Source organism: Heptranchias perlo, chromosome 6 (assembly GCF_035084215.1).
Source record: "Heptranchias perlo isolate sHepPer1 chromosome 6, sHepPer1.hap1, whole genome shotgun sequence".
In the NCBI taxonomy this organism is placed as follows: domain Eukaryota; kingdom Metazoa; phylum Chordata; class Chondrichthyes; order Hexanchiformes; family Hexanchidae; genus Heptranchias; species Heptranchias perlo.
In genome coordinates this window covers 102,788,326-102,809,982 of record NC_090330.1, presented here as the reverse complement: position 1 = coordinate 102,809,982, position 21,657 = coordinate 102,788,326, and the positions used below count along the sequence as shown (strand labels likewise).

Genomic DNA, 21,657 nt, shown 5'->3' with positions numbered 1-21,657 from the left:
CTATTCCAGGGCACACGTCAGTTGTTTTATCTCCCTGAAGCAAGAAGCCAGCATCATATCTTACATTTTAAAAAAATTCAGCACATTGTCACCATTTTCTGCCTTTGGTCACAGGAAAGAAGTCTATTTGCAATTGCCCCTACTATCACTAAGTAACCCACTGCATAGTTGTACGAAGTGTACAGCTCTTATTTTATTTCATAGATTATTTTTTAAGGAGCTAAGTGCGTTCAACACAACAACAACTACTACTACTACTTGCATTTATATAGCACCTTTAACGCGGTAAAACGTCCCAAGTCGCTTCCAAGGAACGATTATCAAACAAAATTTGACACCGATCCACATAAGGAGATATTAGGACAGGTGACCAATAGCTTGGTTAAAGAAGTAGGTTTTAAACAGCCGTTTAAAGGAGGAGAGAGAGGTAGAGATGATGTCGTTCTTTTTAGCAGCAACCAGAAGCCCCAGCACTTCACGATGTGGGACAGGCCACTCCCCATGGCCATTTCAGCTGAGGACAGACCCATTCGTGGAACCCTGTTATTACACATTGTATGTATGACACTGTCAATGAAAGGAGCCCTGACTAGATTAATTCCTTTGTAAGTGAGAGCTGAGTTGATGATGTTTTATTTTTCACTTCCGACCCAGTTTATGGCGGTGCAGTCAGAGATGTTGTGGAATCTTAATTTGTTATATCCATCGGAGATTAATCTCTATCACCCAGTACACCGGCAGCCACCTTCTCCCCCCCACCACCAACCCCCCGCCATCACCACCCTCCCGCCATCACCACCATCCTCACCCACCCCCCCCCTCACTAGTGCTAATCTTATCAGGAAATTTCTTTTGATTGCACAAGTTACAATCATTTTCCTTTTCATGCCAGCACCCAAGGGGTTCCAGCCCTCATTATTTTTATGACTGCAAGCATAAATCAACTGACAGCACACTATAAAAAGAATACAAAGTAAGAAAAACAGAACAAAAAAAAAAGTTTGTCACAAGTACAGAGGAGGACTGTGCAGAGCTGGAAGAGCAACAAAAAAATAATAGAAGCAAATTCAGTGAACCACATTAAACGTGTACATGTTACTGCATGACATGAGCTAATAATACCTATTGCCCAATCCATTTGCTAAGATACAATTACATGAGGTCTGATCTTGATACAGTCAGATCCAACTTCTTACATAAGTGTCAGCCACGGCTCCGTGGGTAACACTCTCGCCTCTGAGTCAGAAGGTCGTGGGTTCATGTCCCACTCCAGAGAATTCAGCACAAAATCTAGACTGACACTTCCAGTGCTGCACTGTCAGAAGTGCCGTCTTTCGGATGATATGTGTTAAACCAAAGCCCCATCTGCCCTGTCAGGTGGACGTAAACGATCCCATGGCACAATTTCAATGGAGACCAGAAGAGTTCTTGCTGGTGTTCTGGCCAATATTTATCCCTCAACCAACATCACTAAAACAGATTATCTGGTCATTGTCACAGTGCTGTTTGTGGGATCTTGCTGTGTGCAAATTCGCTGCTACATTTCCTACATTACAGCAGTAACTACACTTCAAACGTACTTCATTGGTTGTAAAGCGCTTTGGGACATCCTGAGATGCAAATTCTTTCTTCTTTCTAAGAAGGTGATAAATAGATTCAGAATGTTTTGACTTTTTAATATGTTTTATTTTAGAGTATAGAATTTTTGTTCAGATTCAGGGATGGTAGGGAATGGAATATTTTTCTCCTTCCCTTCTCTGCCATGTATCAACACTCCAAGGTCAGCTATTGCTTGGATTATAAGTGCTATTCTATCCCAACAAAATGCACTAACCAAACGTCAAAAAGATATACCTTACTGTATAAGGAAGATATTTCCATTCCCACGCCAACCATCCTTCTGCCAGTCTAACTTAAGAGTAGGAAGTTTAATGTTAATCAGTGAATTATGGATAGTTCTGTGTTGTGGCATCAAACCCACTAGCAAACAGGTTGAGACTGGCCAAAGCCATCAATTGGTGAGGGCCAACTGCCACCCATCCAGTTGGAGGTGAAAGACAGTGTGCTAACCCATTACACTTTATATTAACGAGCCACTATATACTCCAAAATCTTTAGACATCTGCTACTTTAACCCTATCATTCAACCTAACAAACCTGTCATTGTAAAAATTAATTTGATGCACCGTGAGCAGTATTGATAATAAAGTCCACTTACTCTATAAGGAATATGTACAATTGATTCCCATATATCCATCACATATCCACCAAACCTATACAGGAGACCACGTACAGATTTAGTGTTTCACATTTTCATATCAGAAGGACACAGTAATCTATTATATTATTGTAAAATAAGGTGGATTTGCCACTATGTTCTTCTGAGTTAGTGTTTTAGATTATTTTTTAAATTGGGAAATTGAATACATCCAATTTTCAGACTTTGTCACTACATTAATTCACACTGAGGTAGGGTGGGAGGAGGCTCGTGTGGAGCATAAACACTGGACCTGTTGGGCCGAATGGCCTGTTTCTGTGCTGTAAATTCTATATAATTCTATGTGATATTGTGGTCCAAACAGGACCACATGAGCAGAATTCCACTATAGCAGTTTGGATATCTAAAAGAAAACTAAACTTCATGCTCTCGTTGCATATCTTGCTTCAGTTAAACTGTTCCAGATCAGATGGAAGGTAGGAATTCAACCAAAATACATTGAATTGAGAAGAAGAATGTTGAGGCTTGGCTAAAAGCAAAGAATGCGACAATAGATCCTTCAACCTATATCTGATAACTGATTAATGTATCTTTCGTTAGTTGTGGTTTTCTTCCCAATAAACTGCCAGCAAACAACTACTGAACTAAAATGTAAGAATGTCTAACCATTCTATAATAGCATACGATAAGCATAATTTACCTTACCCAAACAGTGCACTGTATTACATTTCTGTAATGGGAGTTAAAAGATAATCTATCAGTTAGTAAAGTGCTAACTGTAACAACAGGTGTTAGGCAAATGATTCTGTCGGTAACAGGAAGCACAACAAAACCAATCTGTTAAACACAGTCTGATCATCTGTCCCCAGTTACAACAGCCCTCTATTTACAAGTAATTATTGGTTACCATAAGTGTAAGATCAAAAGCGACAAACTGTTTTGAATGTAGAAGAGAGCTCTTTTTATACGAGTACAAGAAATGAACAAAGTGACTTTTGCAAACAGTGGGTGGGATGAATCTAACTGGATGTTGAGTGTGGGGTTATTTGACGCCTGGTGATGCAATACAGCAATGTTGCTTGGATGGTCTGGAACCACTAGGGGTTTAAGCAATGACATTTTTCTGACACCCTACTATCTGGGGCTTACCAAACACTATAACTATGCCATTTGTCTCACCTGACATCACTTAATGCCTAGTAATGTGCCACAGAAATGCAATTTGTCAGATTTCAGCTACTGTTCTTTATCAGCCCCCCTCCTTCCCCACCCTGTTCAAATGTAAAAGTAGTATACATTGTCAGAGCAAAGAACACGGGAGCCTCACAGAGAGTTTCATCTGACAGCATAACAGGAGCTTAGAAGTCCTGTTAGGTGTACATTTGTTACAATCTCCTGGTTATCTTGAACCCATGTTGCTGCATTAATCCTAGCAGTGAGCGGCAGAACAGAATCATTGTACTCATTATGGCAGAGCAATGCAAAGTTATGACCGAAAGTCAGAAATTAACACAATGATTGAACAAAGAATGGCTTATAAGTCATTTTAGAAAGGGGTTTTAATGCTCATTAATACTCAAATTGCTTTATAAATTAATAAACTGTGCCACCTAAAAGAAACTGGAGTACTGCGTTCAATTCTGTGTACACACGTCAGGAAGGATATATTGGCCATGGAGGAGGTGCAGTGCAAATTCACCAGAATGATACCGGGGCTAAATGGGTTAAATTATGAGGACAGGTTGCACAGACTAGGCTTGTACTCCTTTGAACATAGAATATTATGTGGTGTATAACTGAGGTGTTTAAGATGATTAAAGGATTTGATAGGTTAGATAGAGAGAAACTATTTCCTCTGATAGGAGAGTCCAGAACAAGGGGGCATAACCTTAAAATTAGAGCTAGGCTATTCAGGGGTGATGTCAGAAAGCATTTCTTCACACAAAGGGTAGTGGAAATCTGGAACTCTCTCTTCCCCCAAAATGCTGTTGAGGCTGGGGGGGCCATTTGAAAATTTCAAAATTAAATTGATAGATTTTTGTTAGGCAAGGGTATTAAATGATATGGAACTAAGGCGGATAGATGGAGTTAAGATACAGATCAACCATAATCTAATTGAATGGCAGAACAGACTCGAGGGGATGAATGGCCTACTCCTGCTCCTATGTTCCTATGAAATAAGATACTATTTTAGAGTATGTTTTGGCTACAACACTTATAAAAAGATAATCCAGAAACATCTATCTGTATGATATGTTAGTCCAGTAAGACTAGCTTTACAAGCATCAAAGGCTCTTTCTCATGGGCCTTGCCTGTCACTTGAAACCTGTCTGCTTCAGTCAGTTGACTAATATAAAAACAGAAAATGCTGTAAACACTCGGCAACTCAGGCAGCATCTGTGGAGAGAGAAACAGAGTTAACGTTTCAGGTCGATGACACTTCGTCAGAACTGAAGGGTAATCGACTCGAAACATTAACTCTGTTTCTCTCTCCACAGATGCTGCCTGACTTGCTGAGCTTCTCCAGCGTTTTCTGTTTTCATTTCGGATTTCCAGCATCCGCTGTATTTTTCTTTTGATTCAGTCCGTTGACTTTTGCTTCATGGTTTAGCTGCTAGGTTGAGCCCCATATGGAAGGAAAGCTTTCCATCTCTGTGGGAGTTAAAATTAATTTCACTGGCATAACCCTGCTCCCACCTCCACATCTGCACACGTTGGTTGGCCGATATTAGTGACAAACACTTCAATGTGCTCTTGTGAAATGCATTTGTTTGCTACTTTAATGAAGCCATTAACCGATTTGCTTTAAACAGGTTAAAAGTTTAGTTGAAATAGCAGATGGAGGAATTTCATACCAATGCATTTATTGATATCACACAGTGCAACTTCAACCCTACCTGTGTCTCAAATTACACGTCCAGCTGGACAACCATGAAACAGCATTAAAGCAATTATGGAAAAATTCATAATCTAGGTGATCAAACTCTGCCAGCAGCAGGACTTTTGCGCAGTGGAGAATGGCCCAGGCTTTCCTCACTTTGGGCAGCAGGGGTTAGGTGAGGTGGCATATGGCCCATACAGCTCTGTCCTCCTTTTGGGAGAAGAGCAGTCTTTTCTTCTGAAAAACACGTAGAAAAGGGGTGTATATCAGACTTTGCGCTCCCAGCAGGGATACTGGCTCACCGAGAGCATGTCGGATATTTTGGCGCACTCCGCACATGATTTTCTGACCATTTGAGACAATGTTTGAAAAATCGTGCGCAGCGCACACCAAATTTTTGATACGAGCTTTTGATGGATGAGAGTTCCCCATTAGGAAAATTAGAAAATGACCTGTAAAATGACTGTTTTTGTCATTATTGAATTTACAGGATCATAGAATTTTACAGCACAGAGAGGGCATTCAGCCCACCATTCCTGAGCTGGCTTTCCGAAGGAGTTATCGACTCAGTCCCATTCCCATGCTCTTTCTCCATACCCATGGCTTAGTGGTAGCATTCCTGCCTCTGAGTCAGAAGGTGCAAGGTTTGAACCCTGCTGCAGATACTTCCAGTGAGTGGAAACTAAAGCTCTGACTCTGAACTCTGGGTTGACATCATATGGGTTGTGGGAGCCCATAAACTCCACCTCCCGTGTAGGACTAACCACCCTATTGGCTGGTATGAAACTGGTTGTGGCCATGAAAGGAGTGTTTATGTCACGGCCTGTCAATGCGATGGTATTGATAAGAACCACTTGGACTTGTCTGTTAGGCTGCCAGGATCTTGTGGGCTGGATGGCAGGTAGTTGTGTGGGGAGAATATGTGTTCCTGCTAGTTTACACAATGATGACTTTGCGGTGGATAAGCAACCACCTGATCCCTAATATCCTCTGTAATCAGCAGATAGCCTCATGGTGGCTAAGGTCTACTTAAACCCTGGCAGATTAGTGAAGAGACCCTAATGGGTTAGATGTGTTTTTCCAGTAGTCTGGTGAGGAATGGGGTAAGCAGCCTTCTGGCGGTGATTCACCAATTCATGTATCCATGATGGGAACATGGGAACATCAGACAAATTCCAGTATCTAGGAAATATATCCCACAACGTCCGTCATATCCCTCCACCAATATTTTCATTGGGTACTTATTCAACTCTCTCTTGAAGTTGCTGATACAATCAGCCCCACTGTATCTCTTGTCAGCCATCCCACACACTCACCTCCCTCTACATAAAGTAATTAAATCTAAACTGTCTTTTTGCCTTCCCACTTCTAACATTGATTCTGTTGGAGAATCTGTGACTATGTTAAATATTTATCTCCACTATATCCTTTAAGATCTTAAATACTTCAGTCAGATCGCTTTTGAACCTTTTCTTCTCCAGTGCAAACATTTCCAGCTGAAAGTAGTCTCTGCTCGTATCTCAAGTGCCTAATCCTAGCTATCAACTTAGCTTTTCTTCGCTGCACCCTTGCCAATGTCTGGATATCTTTCCTATAATATGGTGACCAAATTTGTACTTAGTATTCCAGGTGGGGCTGAACCTGTGCTCTGTACTAGCTTTGGAATTAGTTCTTGAGATTGGTGCTCTATTCATCTTGTTGTACAGCCCAAGATCCCAATTGACCTCTCTATTGCTGCTGCAAACTGTGCTGATGGCTTCAACAATCTATCCACCAGCACACCCAACTCCCTCTTCTGGTATGAGAAAATACAAATATTAAGATAGCCTTGATAAATTGGGGTCATTTTCATGAGAACAGAGGAGCTTACAGGGTGATTTGATAGAGGTGGTTAAAATTATGAAGCGATAGAAACAGACATAGGAACACATTAACATAGGAACAGAAGAGAAGGAGTAGGACATTCTGCCCCTCGACTCTGTTCTGCCATTCGATTAGATCATGGCTGAGTTGTATTTCAACTCCTTCTACCTGCCCTGGCTCCATAACCCTTAATACCCCAACAAAAATCTATCAATCTCGGTTTTGAAATTTTCAATTGACCCCCAGCCTCAACAGCTTTTTTGGGGAAGAGAGAGTTCCAGATTTCCACTACCCTTTATGTGAAGAAATGCATTCTGATATCAGTCCTGAACGGCCTCGCTCTAATTTTGGGGTCATGCCCCCTTTTTCTATATTCCCCCATCAGAGGAAATAGTTTCTCTCTATCTACCCTATCAAATCCTTTAATCATCTTAAACAACTCAATTAATTAACCCATAATCTTCTACACTGGGGGTAACTTTCAGCTTCGGCTGGATGTAAAACTGACGATATCAGATCGGCTGCCTGTTATAAACCCTGCCCAATTTGCCTTTCCTTTGAAAGCTATCCACACTGCTTCCAATGTTTGAGGGGATCTAGAATGGGAGGACATAAATAGAAGGTTAAATGTAAGGAGAAACCTATTTTGCACAGATGGTTGTGAGGCTGTGGAATGCACTAGTGATTGAAACAGAGACCATGTCAAAAAGGTTCGATAGGTGGTTAGAGGAAAGGGGGATAAAGGGATACCGGAACAGGGCGGGCACATGGGATTACTGTTCATGTGGAAGATAAACACCAACACAGACTGGCTGGGCTGAAAGTAATGTATGTTAATTTGATATAATTCAACAGCCCAGCTCCTCAATCTCTCCAGGTCCTTCAGCATTTGATCAACCTGCTCCCTGTTGTTTGCACTCCCTCTCTGTTTGGTATCATCTTCAAACTTGGAGAGTTTTGTTTTTGTCCCCATTTCCCAATTATTTCTGCGCACTGTAAACAGCAGCGTCTCCAGCACTGATCCCTGAGGCATTCACTAGTTACCTCTTTCCATACCGATCTGGCTCCACATACACCCCCCTTCACTTCCTCTGCTTCAGTGAAGTTTCAATCCATTTCATAAGTGCTCCACCTGTGTCATGCTTCCAACCTTCATGTTGACCAATCTCCTATGATCCTTATTGTAGGTAACCTTATAGAGCACTATCGCCCAAGTTAAGGAGTATGGGTAAGAACCGCCACCATTGTGACTTGTGCACTGTACTGCAGTTTTAATATTTGGGACTCAGATTAATTCTACTGCAAACAAAATTATAGGTTTCTGAGGCTCAACTCTAAATGAACCCAAAGTCTTAATCCTAAAAGCCCCTCTCAAGAAAAGGTGTCAAGGAATAAACCTTCAATGATAAAAATAAGTATACAGAGAAAAGGAAGCATACACTTACTTTAGCAATCGTTCTCAACCACTGATTCCCTTTATAATGGAGGCAAATTTTGGATGCAACAAGCAAAATAGTGAGTGTGTGCGTAAGGGGACAAATTGCTAAATGGCTCTGTAGGGCAGGATTGCCGTCTCTACTTTTTTTATTTATATAAATAAGTAGAGTAAGGTAAGTGTATGCTTCCTTTACTCTGTATACTTATTTTTGGGCACCGCACTTTAGGAAAGATGTGAAGACCTTAGAGAGGGTACAGAAAAGATTTACTAGAATGATTCCAGGGATGAGGGGCTTCAGTTACATGGATAGACTGGAGAAGCTGGAGTCGTTCTCCTTGGAGTAGAGACGGTTGAGAGGAGATTTGATAGAGGTATTTAAAATCATGAAGAGTCCAGACAGAATAGATGGAGAGAAATTGTTCCCATTGACGGAAGGGTCAAGAACCAGAGGACGTAGATTTAAGGTGATTGGCGAAAGAACCAAAGGTGACATGAGGAAAAACTTTTTTACACAGCGAGTGGTTAAGATCTGGAATGCACTGCCCGAGGGAGTGGTGGAGGCAGATTCAATCGTGACTTTCAAAAGGGAACTGGATAAGTACTCGAGAGGAAAAAATTTGCAGGGCTACAGAGATAGGGCGGGGGAGTGGGACTAGCTGGATTGCTCTTGCATAGAGCTGGCACAGACTCGATGGGCCGAATGGTGTCCTCCTGTGCTGTAACCATTCTATGATTTTATATATATATATATATATATATATATAAATAAAAAGGGACAAGTCAGTCTGAATCTGAAATACACCAACTGCAAGCTTTTCAAATATCCGAATGCTTGCCCAGTTCAAAAGAATTGAAATTCAGACTTTGAGAGGTCACAATCATTGCTGCTTTGGAACTGAAGGGGAGATTTCACACTTCAGTGCTCCTAGACCGTGCCAAGGGGGCACATGGGTAAAACGTTCACCACCCCAACCCATGATTTTCTGTCCAGAAAATAGTGGGCCGGGGACTCACCGTTTCCTGATATGTACTCTCGGCGTGTGCCAGGAGCACTGAAGCAGTAAATATCTCCTTAAATCGACAATGTGACAACAATATGATCATGTCAGTGTATTTGTTAGCAACATGAAACCATTTCCGGCATGACCCACTGGTTAACACTGCCGGTGACAGAGTGACTTCCTTGACAATACAACCAGCTGTACACTTATAAGATTACATGAGCGACACTGTCAGTGCAACATTCTTGCCAAAATAAATGGTGGTAATTTCCTGGTGTCATCTAAGCAGCACATTAGAATCATAGAATCGTTACAGCACAGAAGGAGGCCATTCGGCCCTTCAAGGCCGTGCAGGCTCTTCGTAAGAGCAATCCAGTCCGTCCCATTCTCCACTCTTTCCCCGTAGCCCTGCAAATTTTTTCCCTTCAAGTATTTATCCAATTCCTTTTTGAAAGCCAATACCGAATCTGCTTCCACCACCCTTTCAGGCAGCGCATTCCCCGTCACAACTATTCGCTGCTTAAAAAAGTTTTTCCTCATGTCTCCTTTGGTTCTTTTGCCAATTACCTTAAATCTGTGTCCTCTGGTTCTCAACCCTTCCGCTCGTGGGAACAGTTTCTCTTTATTTACTTTATCTAAACCCTTCATAATTTTGAACACTTCTATCAAATCTCCTTTCAACCTTCTCTGTTCTAAGGAGAACAACCCCAGCTTCTCCAGTCTATCCACGTAACTGAAGTCCCTCATCCCTGGAATCATTCTAGTTGATCTTTTCTGCACCCTCTCTAAGGCCTTCACATCCTTCCTAATGTGCAGTGCCCAGAATTGGACACAATACTCCAGTGTGCCGAACCAGTTTTTATAAAGGTCCAATATAACTTCCTTGCTTTTGTACTCTATGCCTCTATTTATAAAGCCCAGGATCCCGTATGCATTTTTAACCGCTTTCTCAACCAGTCCTGCCACCTTCAAAGATTTGTGCACATAAACCCCCAGGTACCTCTGTTCCTGCACCCACTTTAGAATTGTACCATTTAGTTTATAGTGCCTCTCCTCATTCTTCCTGCCATAATGCATCACTTTGCACTTCTCTACATTAAATTTCATCTGCCATGTGTCCACCCATGCCACCAGCCTGTCTATATCCTCTTGAAGTCTATCATTATCCTCCTCACTATTCACTACACTTACAAGTTTTGTGTCATCTGCAAATTTTGAAATTGTGCCCTGTACACCCAAGTCCAAGTCATTAATATATATCAAGAAAAGCAGAGGTCCTAGTACTGACCCCTGGGGAACACTACTGTACACCTCCCTCCAGTCCAAAAAACAACCGTTCACCACAACTCTCTGTTTCCTGTCACTTAGCCAATTCTGTATCCATGCTGCCAATGCCCCTTTTATTCCATGGGCTTCAATTTTGCTGACAAGCCGATTATGTGGCACTTTACCAAATGCCTTTTGTAAGTCCATATACACCACATCAACCGCATTGTCCTCATCAACCCTCTCTGTTACCTCATCAAAAAGCTCAATCAAGTTAGTTAAACACAATTTGCCTTTAACAGATCCATATTGGCTTTCCTTTATTAATCCATACTTGTCCAAGTGACTATTAATCTTGTCCCAGATTATCGTTTCTAAAAACTTCCCCACCACCGAGGTTAAACTGACTGGCCTGTAGTTGCCAGGTTTATCCTTGCACTCTATTTTTTTAAACAAGGATGTAACATTTGCAATTCTCCAGTCCTCTGGCATCACTCCCGTGTCTAAGGATGTTTGGAAGATTATGGCCAGCGCCTCTGAAATTTCCACCCGTACTTCCCTCAGCAACCTAGGATGCATCCCATCCAGACCGGGTGACTTATCTACTTAAAGTACAGCCAGCCTTTCTAGTACCTCCTCTTTATCAATTTTTAACCCATCCAATATCTTAACTACCTCCTCTTTTACTGTGATTTAATTAAATCTATGCCACCATGCCAGCCATGGAATTATAAAAGGAGGTGTTTTTTGAGGTCAAAGGAGTTGAGTTGTAGCCTCTTTCAGATGTTGTATTGTACTAGATCTTGCCAAAAATCAACATAGGATTCTACCCCAACTCCACTCTCAATAGGTCGGTCAACCAGATCTTAAAAATTCTGTTCTTTCTCTCCCACCCAACCCGAGTCAACTGTCCCAATGGCTCAACAACTTTATCCAATGAGTAGCTGAACCATTCAGACCAGATAGGTCCCAGGTCCGATCACTGATCTATGCTGAGCTAGCTGTTCAATATAATAAGGGGACCAGGACTACCCTTAGTGCCTGGGTACGGAAGGGAAAAATCAGTCATGGTTTCCACTTCTGATGGCTATGCAGCTATTTCTACTGGAAATACACATATGTAGATTGAATTGGGCTCAGCTGTGATGCCCTGCATGATCAAATATCCTACTGATACCCACCATGAAGAATCACACTTGATAATGGTCACTTGGGCAAGGTACCAGAAGGAACCTGCAAATGTACATCAGCAACATGTCAGCATCTTCACAAGAGGGAGGGGAGACGGAAAGCAATTTGTAGAGAAAATTGTAAAGAGAACTCTTCCCTAGCTCCCTCGATTGTCAAGTCATTAAAATAGATACTGTTGTGAGCTTATTTTGTGGCAATGCTATTACCAGAACTATTGAATTTTCTTGTAATGTACTATCAATACCAATTGTTGATATTGGGCATTAAAGCTATCAGAATTATTTATATTGGTTTTCCCCATCTATCCCAACAACAAACTGTTTATAAGAACACAGGGCCTATAATCTTCAAAACCATACTGTTTTAAGTCCAAAGCCTGACACGGAGTGGGATAGGATAGGATAGGGGAGGAGGGAAGGGGATGGAATCGCTGTTTGAGTAGTGAACTTTGCATTGCTGATGTCGAAAATTAAAACTAATTGAAAAATCTTAGTAGCCTTACATTTATTAATGATTCCACATCATTCAAAACAGAAATGTACTTTTAAAAAAAAATGCACACACTTGTCGACCTGGAATTTCCTGGAACGCAATTACGCGAAAATTTCGCTGGTTTCTACACCGATCTTGCTGACGGAAGCTTACACCCAAATTTCCTGAGAGTCGCATCAGCATTTGCCAGAATGTAAAAGCCGGTGTATGTAAAGCTGAAATCAATGTAAACAATCGGGGCCAGAGGAAAGATCAGAACATACGCCACCTTCCCTCTTTATCTGACTGTTGTTATGAAAGTTAAAGTTTGATGCCCATCAAACCATCATTTATGCACATTAAGCACAGCGTGTTTAAGAAAATGGAATTGTGCAAGCATTTCTCTTTTTAATGTAACAGATGCTGATGCCATAAAAAAACATTCAAAAATATAGAAAATTCAGTGCAGGTATGTGTAAGTAGAAATAATATTTTTTTTTAAAAATCGCTAAATGAAAAATGACTATAAATCATCAAAAATAGTGACTTCAAGTCCTGGTGCACTTGAAATTTTGGACATCAACTTACACCCCTTCAGAACGGGTGTAAATGCAGGAAACTCAGGTTCTCTGCTCTTTTGCATGGGAGCAGAGTTATGTTGATAAGGTAAGTGGGGTTTCAGCCGGCCAAACTCGGGAGCAGTGCAAATGATGGAGGGAACTCGTGTATAGTGAAGTCTCTGTGTAAATCAGTCACTCACTAATTTCCATGGGAAAAAAAACAGCATGCCATAGTTACTCTGAAACCTTCCAGGAAATTCTGGGCCTTTGTGTCCAATATACCAGTCCATTCAAATGGGACAAGTGGCAACTCTAGTATTGTTCAGCAAAGCCTGTGCTAAATTGACATGTCACAGTACTTGCAGTAATGAGATTGATCATTTTTTTTTTGTTACTGATTATATTTCTTTTCTGATATTAGCGTGTGTGGGACTCCTAATTCGTAGCTTAATTTTTGAGGGGACTCACCAATACTGGAGTTCATGTCACCATTTTCAGACTCTGTGCCGTGCTGGTTACTGTTACCATGGAAGCTGTTCATGGCTTCTAGTTTGATCTTTTTCGCCTTCATGGCCTCTGCTATGGCGGCGTTAGTAGCTGCTGCTGCGGCGGCTGCTGCTGCAGCTGTGAGACCTGGGAAAGAGGAAACAAGACAAGAAGAGATACACGGTGAGATAAGCAAGCACTTCTTCAATTACCCTATGATGGTGTTTTACAAACTCCATAAAATTCAGCTCATCCAAAACTGCTGCCCGAATCCCAACTCGCACCAAGTTCCGTTCACCCGTCACCCCGTGCTCACTGACCTACATTGGCTCCCGGTCTGCCAACGCCTCGATTTCAAAATTCTGTTTTCGAATCTCTCCATGGCCTCGCCCTCCTCATCTCTGTAACCTCCTCCAGCCCTACAACCCTCAGAGATCTCTGCGCTCCTCCAATTCTTGCCTCTTGCGCAGCCCTGATTTTCTTCGCTCCAGCATTGGTGGCCGTGCCTTCAGCTGCCTCGGCCGTAGGCTCTGGAATTCCCTTCCAAAACCTCTCCGCCTCTCTACCTTTCTCTACTCCTTTGAGGTGCTCCTTAAAACCTACCTCTTTGACCAAGCTTGTGGTCACCTGTCCTAATATCTCCTTATGTGGTTTGGTGTCAAATTTTGTCTGGTAACGCTCCTGTGAACTGCCTTGGGACATTTAAGGCGCTATATAAATGTGCGTTGTTGTTGTTGTTGTTGTTGTTGTTGTTGTCCGTATCATCGGTGAGGTCACTTAAATGTTAATCTGGTTACTGCTTTCTTCCATAACAAATTTGGACAGATTTATATTCGAAAAAAAACCGCAGGGGTGCATTTCTGCACTGAGTTACCCTGACCACTCACCAGAACTTCAGCAGAGGAGCCCCAGAAACATCGGAAAAGCAATGTAAACAGTGCTCGACTGCCAAAGTTGGCCCGGACGAGCAGGAGAACCCTTATGGAAATTAACTCCCCACCCCCACCCCCTCCCACCCCACTGCAGGATAACAAAGAATTTAGAAAGAAAATCTCAAATTCAAAAACATATTAATGAGTACAGCAGTGAGGGAAATTTTGGGGGTAGGTTTACCACCTTGTATCCGTAGTCTTCCTTCTTCATCTTCCTGACCTTACTCACAGTCTGCTCCCACCACTGCCAGTAAATGCCAATTGTGAGTATTCCTTCAGTTGCAAAGGCCTTAGATATACCACATTGATGGTGTTTGGCTAGTTTTTCCTCTTCATTTATGACTGGGATTGAGGTCCAATAAAATCTCAAGGTTGAAAATTCCACTCCGCTCTCGCCGGCCACAGTTTTCCGTCCATTAAAAATTTTGCGATTTGCGCCAAAGAGTGTGCATCAAAACACAGTGAGATTTTCACCCCTGAAAACTCACAACCGCAGTGACTCTGTGAGGGAATCGACCATCTGGTGTTGTGCTGAGCAAAGCAGGACAGGAAATCTCCAGGTCCGATCTTCGACCTGTGCCAATCCTAGCCGAGACAATAATACAAGCGCTACAAATAGTCTTGGCGTCCCTGGTCTCGGGAGGGGAGAAATCTGGCAGGCTTGCCGCTCCTCATGACTATGCAGTGAATCCTGGTTAACGGATTTGTTAAAGGCACATCGTGTTTAACTAACTTGATAGAGTTTTTTGATGAGGTATAGAGAGGGTAGTTGAGGGCAATGCAGTTGATGTGGTCTATATGGGCTTTCAAAAGGCGTTTGATAAAGTGCTGCATGGTAGGCTTGTCATCAAGATTGCGGCCCATGGAATAAAGGGGCAGTAGCAACATGGAAAAAGAATTGGTTAAGTGACAGGAAACAGAGAGTAGTGGTGAACGGTTGTTTTTCGGACTGGAGGGAGGTGTACAGTGGTGTTCCCTAGGGGTCGGTGCTGGGGCCACTGCTTTTCTTGATATATATTAATGACTTGGACTTGGGTGTACAGGGCACAATTTCAAAATTTACAGATGACACAAAACTTGGAAGGGTAGTGAACAGTGAGAAGGATAGTGATAGACTTCCAGAGGATATAGACAGGCTGGTAGCATGGGCAGACACATGGCAGATGAAATTTAACGCTGAAAAATGTGAAGTGATACATTTGAGTAGGAAGAATGAGGAGAGGCAATATAAACTAGAGGGCACAACTCTAAAAGGGGTACAGGAACAGAGAGATCTGGGGGTATATGTGCACAAATCATTGAAGGTGGCAAGGCAGGTTGAGAAAGCAATTAAAAAAGCATACCGGATCCTGGGTTTCATAAATAGAGGCATAGAGTACAAAAGTATGGAAGTCATGATGAACCTTTATAAAACATTGGTTCGGCCATAACTGAAGTATTGTGTCCAGTTCTGGGCACCGCAGTTTAGGAAAAATGTGAAGATCTTAGAGAGGGCTCGGAAGAGATTTACTAGAATGATTCCAGGGAAGAGGGACTTTAGTTACGTGGATAGACTGGAGAAGCTGGGGTTGTTCTCCTTGGACAGAAAAGGTTGCGAGGAGACTTGACAGAGGTATTCAAAATCATGAAGTAGATAGAGAGAAACTGTTCCCATTGGCGGAAGGGTCAAGAACCAGAAGACATAGATTTAAGGTGATTGGCAAAAGAACCAAACGTGACATGAGGAAAAAAATTTTTACACAGCGAGTGGTTAGGATCTGGAAAGCACTGCCCGAGGGGGTGGTGGAGGCAGATTCAATCATGGCCTTCAAAAGGGAATTGGATAAGTACATGAAAGGAAAAAATTTGCAGGGCTACGGGGATAGGGCGGGGGAGTGGGACTAGCTGGACTCTTGCATAGAGCTGGCGCGGACTCGATGGGCCAAATGGCCTCCTTCTGTGCTGTAACCTTTCTATGATTCTACGGTGGAAATTACATGTACGTGAATATCCGATAAGAACAGAATCAGAGTAATGCCCCTTCACGGTCAGGTAATCAGACGACACTCAACTTCTAAGATCACAAATGAAGTAGACCATTGGCGGCCTTCCACTGCCTGTCACGCTGTATCTTGGCATGAATCACTCCCTGCAAGAATAAAGAGGAGAAAGGGGAGGGGGAAAAGCTTTGGAAACTTGTCACAACTTGTCCAAACCAATCAATATATTTGTATGCACCAGACACTAGCGTTACCAACTCTGATGGGATGTATTCCTGAAGTCTCATCACATGAACATCAGCCTCCAAACACCCTGCCCAGTAAAACAGCCTTTTCCCCCATCTCCAATATTTTTATAACTAATAAATGGAAGTGTTCAAAGAAATTGAAAAAAACATCAATTTTTCTCCCGGGTTGCTCGCAGTAGTGCCCAGAAAATTAATCTTCTATTCCTGGAGGCTCCAGGGCAATCCTGGAGGGTTGGCAACCATACCCGACACCTCTTTCATCATTGAAGCCCTACTTGTATGTTTGTTGTGAATTGGTAACTGAACTGAAGAAAGTATCCAAGTATAAGCCATGTGGTGTTTGTTGCTCCATCTGTACTTTGCAATTGAAAGCCCTCACTGCCTGGCCTTATAATTTGCTTTGTCCAGCTTGTGAAGTTGGAGATTTACATCAGGTTGGTTATGGATGACCGATGCAAATCTCCTGTTGTCAAGAAAGTTGGCGCATGCGTCGGGCAGCTGATGCAGTAACTCCTTGCAACGTGTGAGCTGAATGCAGCTGTTCTGAAAACTCTGAGACAACTTGGCAGATGATGCCATTTTAGTGTTCCATGCTGTCTTATATTTTGACTTAGAAGTTAGAAGAATGGCCTCATAGCAAACCACGCTGACTGTTCAGCGCTTTACAAACACTCTGAGAAATGCACAAATATACAGTTGATTTTTATTAAGCAACCTATCGTTGATGATAATCTGATCATTAATGGATCTCATTTGGGCACTGATATCACTCGTGGTGAGATGAACCAATGAATAACATCCCTTGAAATCAGTGACATGTGGAGTTCCATTATCCCACTTGGAGCTAACAATAAGAATGCCATGTCAGGGGCATTTAGAATCATAGAATCATAGAATCACAGAATGGTTACAGCACAGAAGGAGGCCATTCGACCCATCGAGCCCATGCCAGCTCTTTGTAAGAGCAATCCAGTTAGTTCCATTCCCCCGCTCTTTCCCCATAGCCCTCCAAATTTTTTCCCTTCAAGTATTTATCCAATTCCTTTTTGAAAGCCACGCTTGAATCTGCTTCCACCACCCTTTCAGGCAGCGCATTCCAGATCATAACTACTCGCTGCGTAAAAAAGTTTCTCCTCACATCGCCTTTGGTTCTTTTGCCAATCACTTTAAATCTGTGTCCTCTGGTTCTTGACCCTTCCACCAGTGGGAATAGTTTCTCTTTATTCACTTTATCTAAACCCATCATGATTTTGAACACTTCTATCAAATCTCCTTTCAACCTTCTCTGCTTTAAGGAGAACAATCCCAGCTTCTCCATATAACTGAAGTCCCTCACCCTGGAACCATTCCAGTAAATCTTTTCTGCACCCTCTCTAAGGCCTTCAGATCCTTCCTAAAATGCGGTGCCCAGAATTGGACACAATACTCCAATTTAGTCCTTGAAGCCTGATCCTTCCAAAGAAATTATGCAACCTACCTGATCATGGACGCTTCCCCACCCAGTTCACCTTCTGAGGAAAGATTCTGCCACGTTTCTTCCTGATCCTCAAAGATAAATCAAGCAAGGTCTAGAATGCCCTTCTAAATTTACATCTTACTACATTATACTTACTAGGCAAGTTGGCTTAACACTTCCATGTTCCATGCACACAACATTTTTTTTATTCATTCATGGGATGTGGGCATCGCTGGCAGGGCCAGCATTTATTGCCCATCCCTAATTGCCCTTGAGAAGGTAGTGGTGAGCCACCTTCTTGAACAACTGAGTGGCTTGCTGGGCCATTTCAGAGGGCAATTAAGAATCAACCACATTGCTGTGGGTCTGGAGTCACATATAGGCCAGACTGGGTAAGGATGGTAGGTTTCCTTCCCTCAAGGACATTAGTGAACCAGATGGGTTTTTACGACAATCCGGTAGTTTTATGGCCACCATTACTGATACTAGTTTTTTTTATTCCAGATTTTTATTTAATTAGTTGAATTTAAATTCCCCAGCTGCCGTGGCGGGATTTGAACTCATGACTCCAGCATATTAGTCTAGGCCTCTGGATTACTAGTCCAGTAATATAACCACAATGCTCCTGTACCCTTCAGATTATCTCTGTCCATATATATTATAATGTGACTCTCAATCCCACTTTTAATCAGATAAATTTACATGCTCTTTTCTCCCCCTCAAATTCCCCCCAGTCTCATAGTGGTATTCATTCCTTGCTGGATAAAGGTTCATGGGTCCCAGTCACTCTCTAGTACCTCACCCAAATGGCCATTCTTCATATGGTATGCCTTGACAGTGAATGCCAGTCAGCACTGGGGGGACTGTGGGGGGGCGGGGGCGGGAAGGGTTGGTGGGCACTGCAGGGATTAAAAACAAGCCCAATCTTGTCCTTACTTGTGGTCACACTTCCAGCAGGGATCACCAGATAATGATCGGGAGCAGGAAATCTGGCCTATTTAACATTCCCTAAACTAGGGGCCTAATTGTAGCTCTCTTACTGCTACCCTGGCTGAGATCAATTAATACAGCTGAGATTGCTTGGGATCATCTTGGCGACTACAGCTTAACGACTCACTAGCTAAACTTGTAAACTGCAGAGCACTGACTGCTTCACTGGATACACTTGTAAGCTACCACAGCATTAACTGCTTCAGCTGATAATCTTAGGATTTCCAACTCTGGTTTGACATATTTCTGGAGGTTTTATCACATGACCTCCCGCCTCCAACTTCCTCACCCAGTCAAACAGCCATTTTTCCCCCATCTCCAATATTTTTATAGCTAATAAATGAACGTGAAAAAATGCACATAAAATTATTTAGTGCCTCTGTGATTTTTCTACCGGGTTGCTCACAGCATTGTCCAGAAGATTGATCTGTAATTCCTGGAGGCTCCAGGACAGTCCTGGAGGGTTGGCAACCCTAGATAGTCCATTTCACATATCTACAATCAAAGGGCTTTGTGATATGCCACTACAACAATGTGTCTGATAAATTAGTCACCACCATCTGCATCGGGAAGTTCCTTGATGCAGGGTTAAAATGAGCATGAATGTCTCTAAACATTTTCTTAGCAGTACCCTTAGGCCATCATGGATTGCTACACCCTTCCTGAAAAATTCAAATTTCAGGTATGGCTTTCAACACAAAAGTAGGTCTCTAATGTTCAAGTTATCTCTAATATTCAAGTTATAACATATACAGTTTGATTTTCAAAGCCCATTGCAGAGCCTCACACTTTCCCTCCCCCCATCTCCAATGCACAGATTGTGTTGCTGACGATCAAAGTGCCAAAAGCCATGTTTGAGGAGCAAAGCCCAGTGTGTTAAGCGGACAGTCCTTCTGTTACAAAAGTAGAGGTCACTTCACGGTCAGCAAAGCAAAAACTATCTCAACGGGGCAGGCCAACTGAGTGAAGAGAGCACAAAAAGGTTAGAGTCAGCATAACTGGTGGAGGTCTTTATAGGGTTGCCAACCCTCGAGGATTGCCCTGGAGTCTCCAGGAATTTAAGACTAATCTCTAGAACACTGCTGCAAGCAACACCCGGGAGAAAAATCATAGGGGCATCAGAAAATTGTGGGGTTTTTTTAATTTTCTTTGAACACTTTTATTAAATTAGTCATAAAATATCAGACGTGTGAAAAAAGGCTGACTGACATTCAAGAATCATCCAATCGAGTGATGAAGAGTCTATTCACTTTCCGATTGGCGTGGGAGGGCGGTGTGCCTTGAGTATGGACATGTCGGGTGACCAATGGTGGGAGAGCGGGGGGTCCGGGGAGGTTTGGAGGCAGGAAGTCATGTGATGACACCTCCAGGAATATGTCCAACCAGAGTTGGCAAACCTAGGTCTTTATCATATCATACAACTGGCCAAGATAGGTCCTATTTAGAACACTGGTATATTTTGAATTGGGGAAAAAAAAATTCTATCAGGGGTGTAGTTTATGTGGTCATAGAAAATTAATGAAAACTGCTCTGTGATACCATTTTACCATTATGATATCGTACCCGTGGAAAAATGTTTTGCATTGGTCATTCACTGCAGGTGCTGTCAGTATGATTTCAGTGACTTGTTATAGATTCATCAAAGAGGAGGCTAGATAAGCACATGAGGGAGAATTGGAATTAGATGAATATGGGTGTGGGGGGTGGGGTGAGGAGGCTCGTGTGGAGCATAAACACCGGCATGGACCAATTGGGCCGAATGGCCTGTTTCTGTGCTATAATGCTGGGAGTGTGAATTTTTTGTACACTGTCTACTTGAACTGAGGAAGGCAACTGGCAAAACAATTTGATTTTAAATGTCTGTCCTTTCTTTTCGTGTGTGGAGTATTTTATGCTGCAGAACAGTCTGCCACTGGAAGTGCTAAATGGTGATGAATTGAAGGGCTGATTCCACGATCGGTTGCTCCCAGCGAGGAGCCGCACTTGCAGGGAGCACAGGTGAAGGATGTGTGGACCCACAGCCCCTGATCGTCCAGAGATTAACGGATGGTTTTCCTAATCTGCGTTCCCGCTCCGCTGGGAGCGCCCGAACATGGAATCAGCATGTGAAATTGTCGTACAAGAAGCATGTTGCATTAAAGAAAATCAACTTTACTGTGCTTCTTCCCACAGCATCTTGGTTCCAATGCACAACTAGTCTTAGTGATAATCACATGCCTGTGCTGTAAATTGAACAATCCTGAAATCAGATGAGCAGTGAACAAAACACTTCTTTATTTCCTGAACGTACATATGGGGGAGAAAAAGTAATTCAAGGCCACTGTACCTTTTAACGAACAAGCCTATGTTCTCATGCGTGTCAGGCTGTACAGTTTAACAAGGAGAAAAGTGACCAAGAGCTAGAAAGCAGAAACAGATGACTCCTTTTATCAACTGATATCTCACAGAAGTCTAGAAAGAGCTTCTAAGAAACTATTTATTGGATAACGTCTGGCATTCCGACTCCTGTTTATTCAGAGACGCGGGCAGTTTTATAAATATCTCATCGCTCAGCCATCGCACACATTTCATCGACGAGGCTCAGGAGCTGCTATTAACAATATGAATGTAGCGGCTACAGCAGGGGGAGGGGAGGGGAGAAACGAACATGTGGCATTAATACGCAGCCCTAACTTCT

General features: G+C 42.5%; 1 protein-coding gene across 5 annotated transcripts in view; it reads right to left on the bottom strand.

The window, feature by feature from the left end:
* LOC137323113 (dachshund homolog 1-like) overlaps positions 1 to 21,657 on the bottom strand; it is a 427,393-nt gene that overhangs the window by 208,477 nt on the left and 197,259 nt on the right. For 3 of the 5 annotated variants that reach the window (XM_067986549.1, XM_067986552.1, XM_067986550.1), the window contains exon 3: positions 13,358 to 13,522. In XM_067986549.1, coding sequence (XP_067842650.1) covers positions 13,358 to 13,522 — 165 coding nt within the window. The remainder of the gene's footprint in view (positions 1 to 13,357; positions 13,523 to 21,657) is intronic. The other 2 variants (XM_067986551.1, XM_067986553.1) reach the window with 1 other exon arrangement.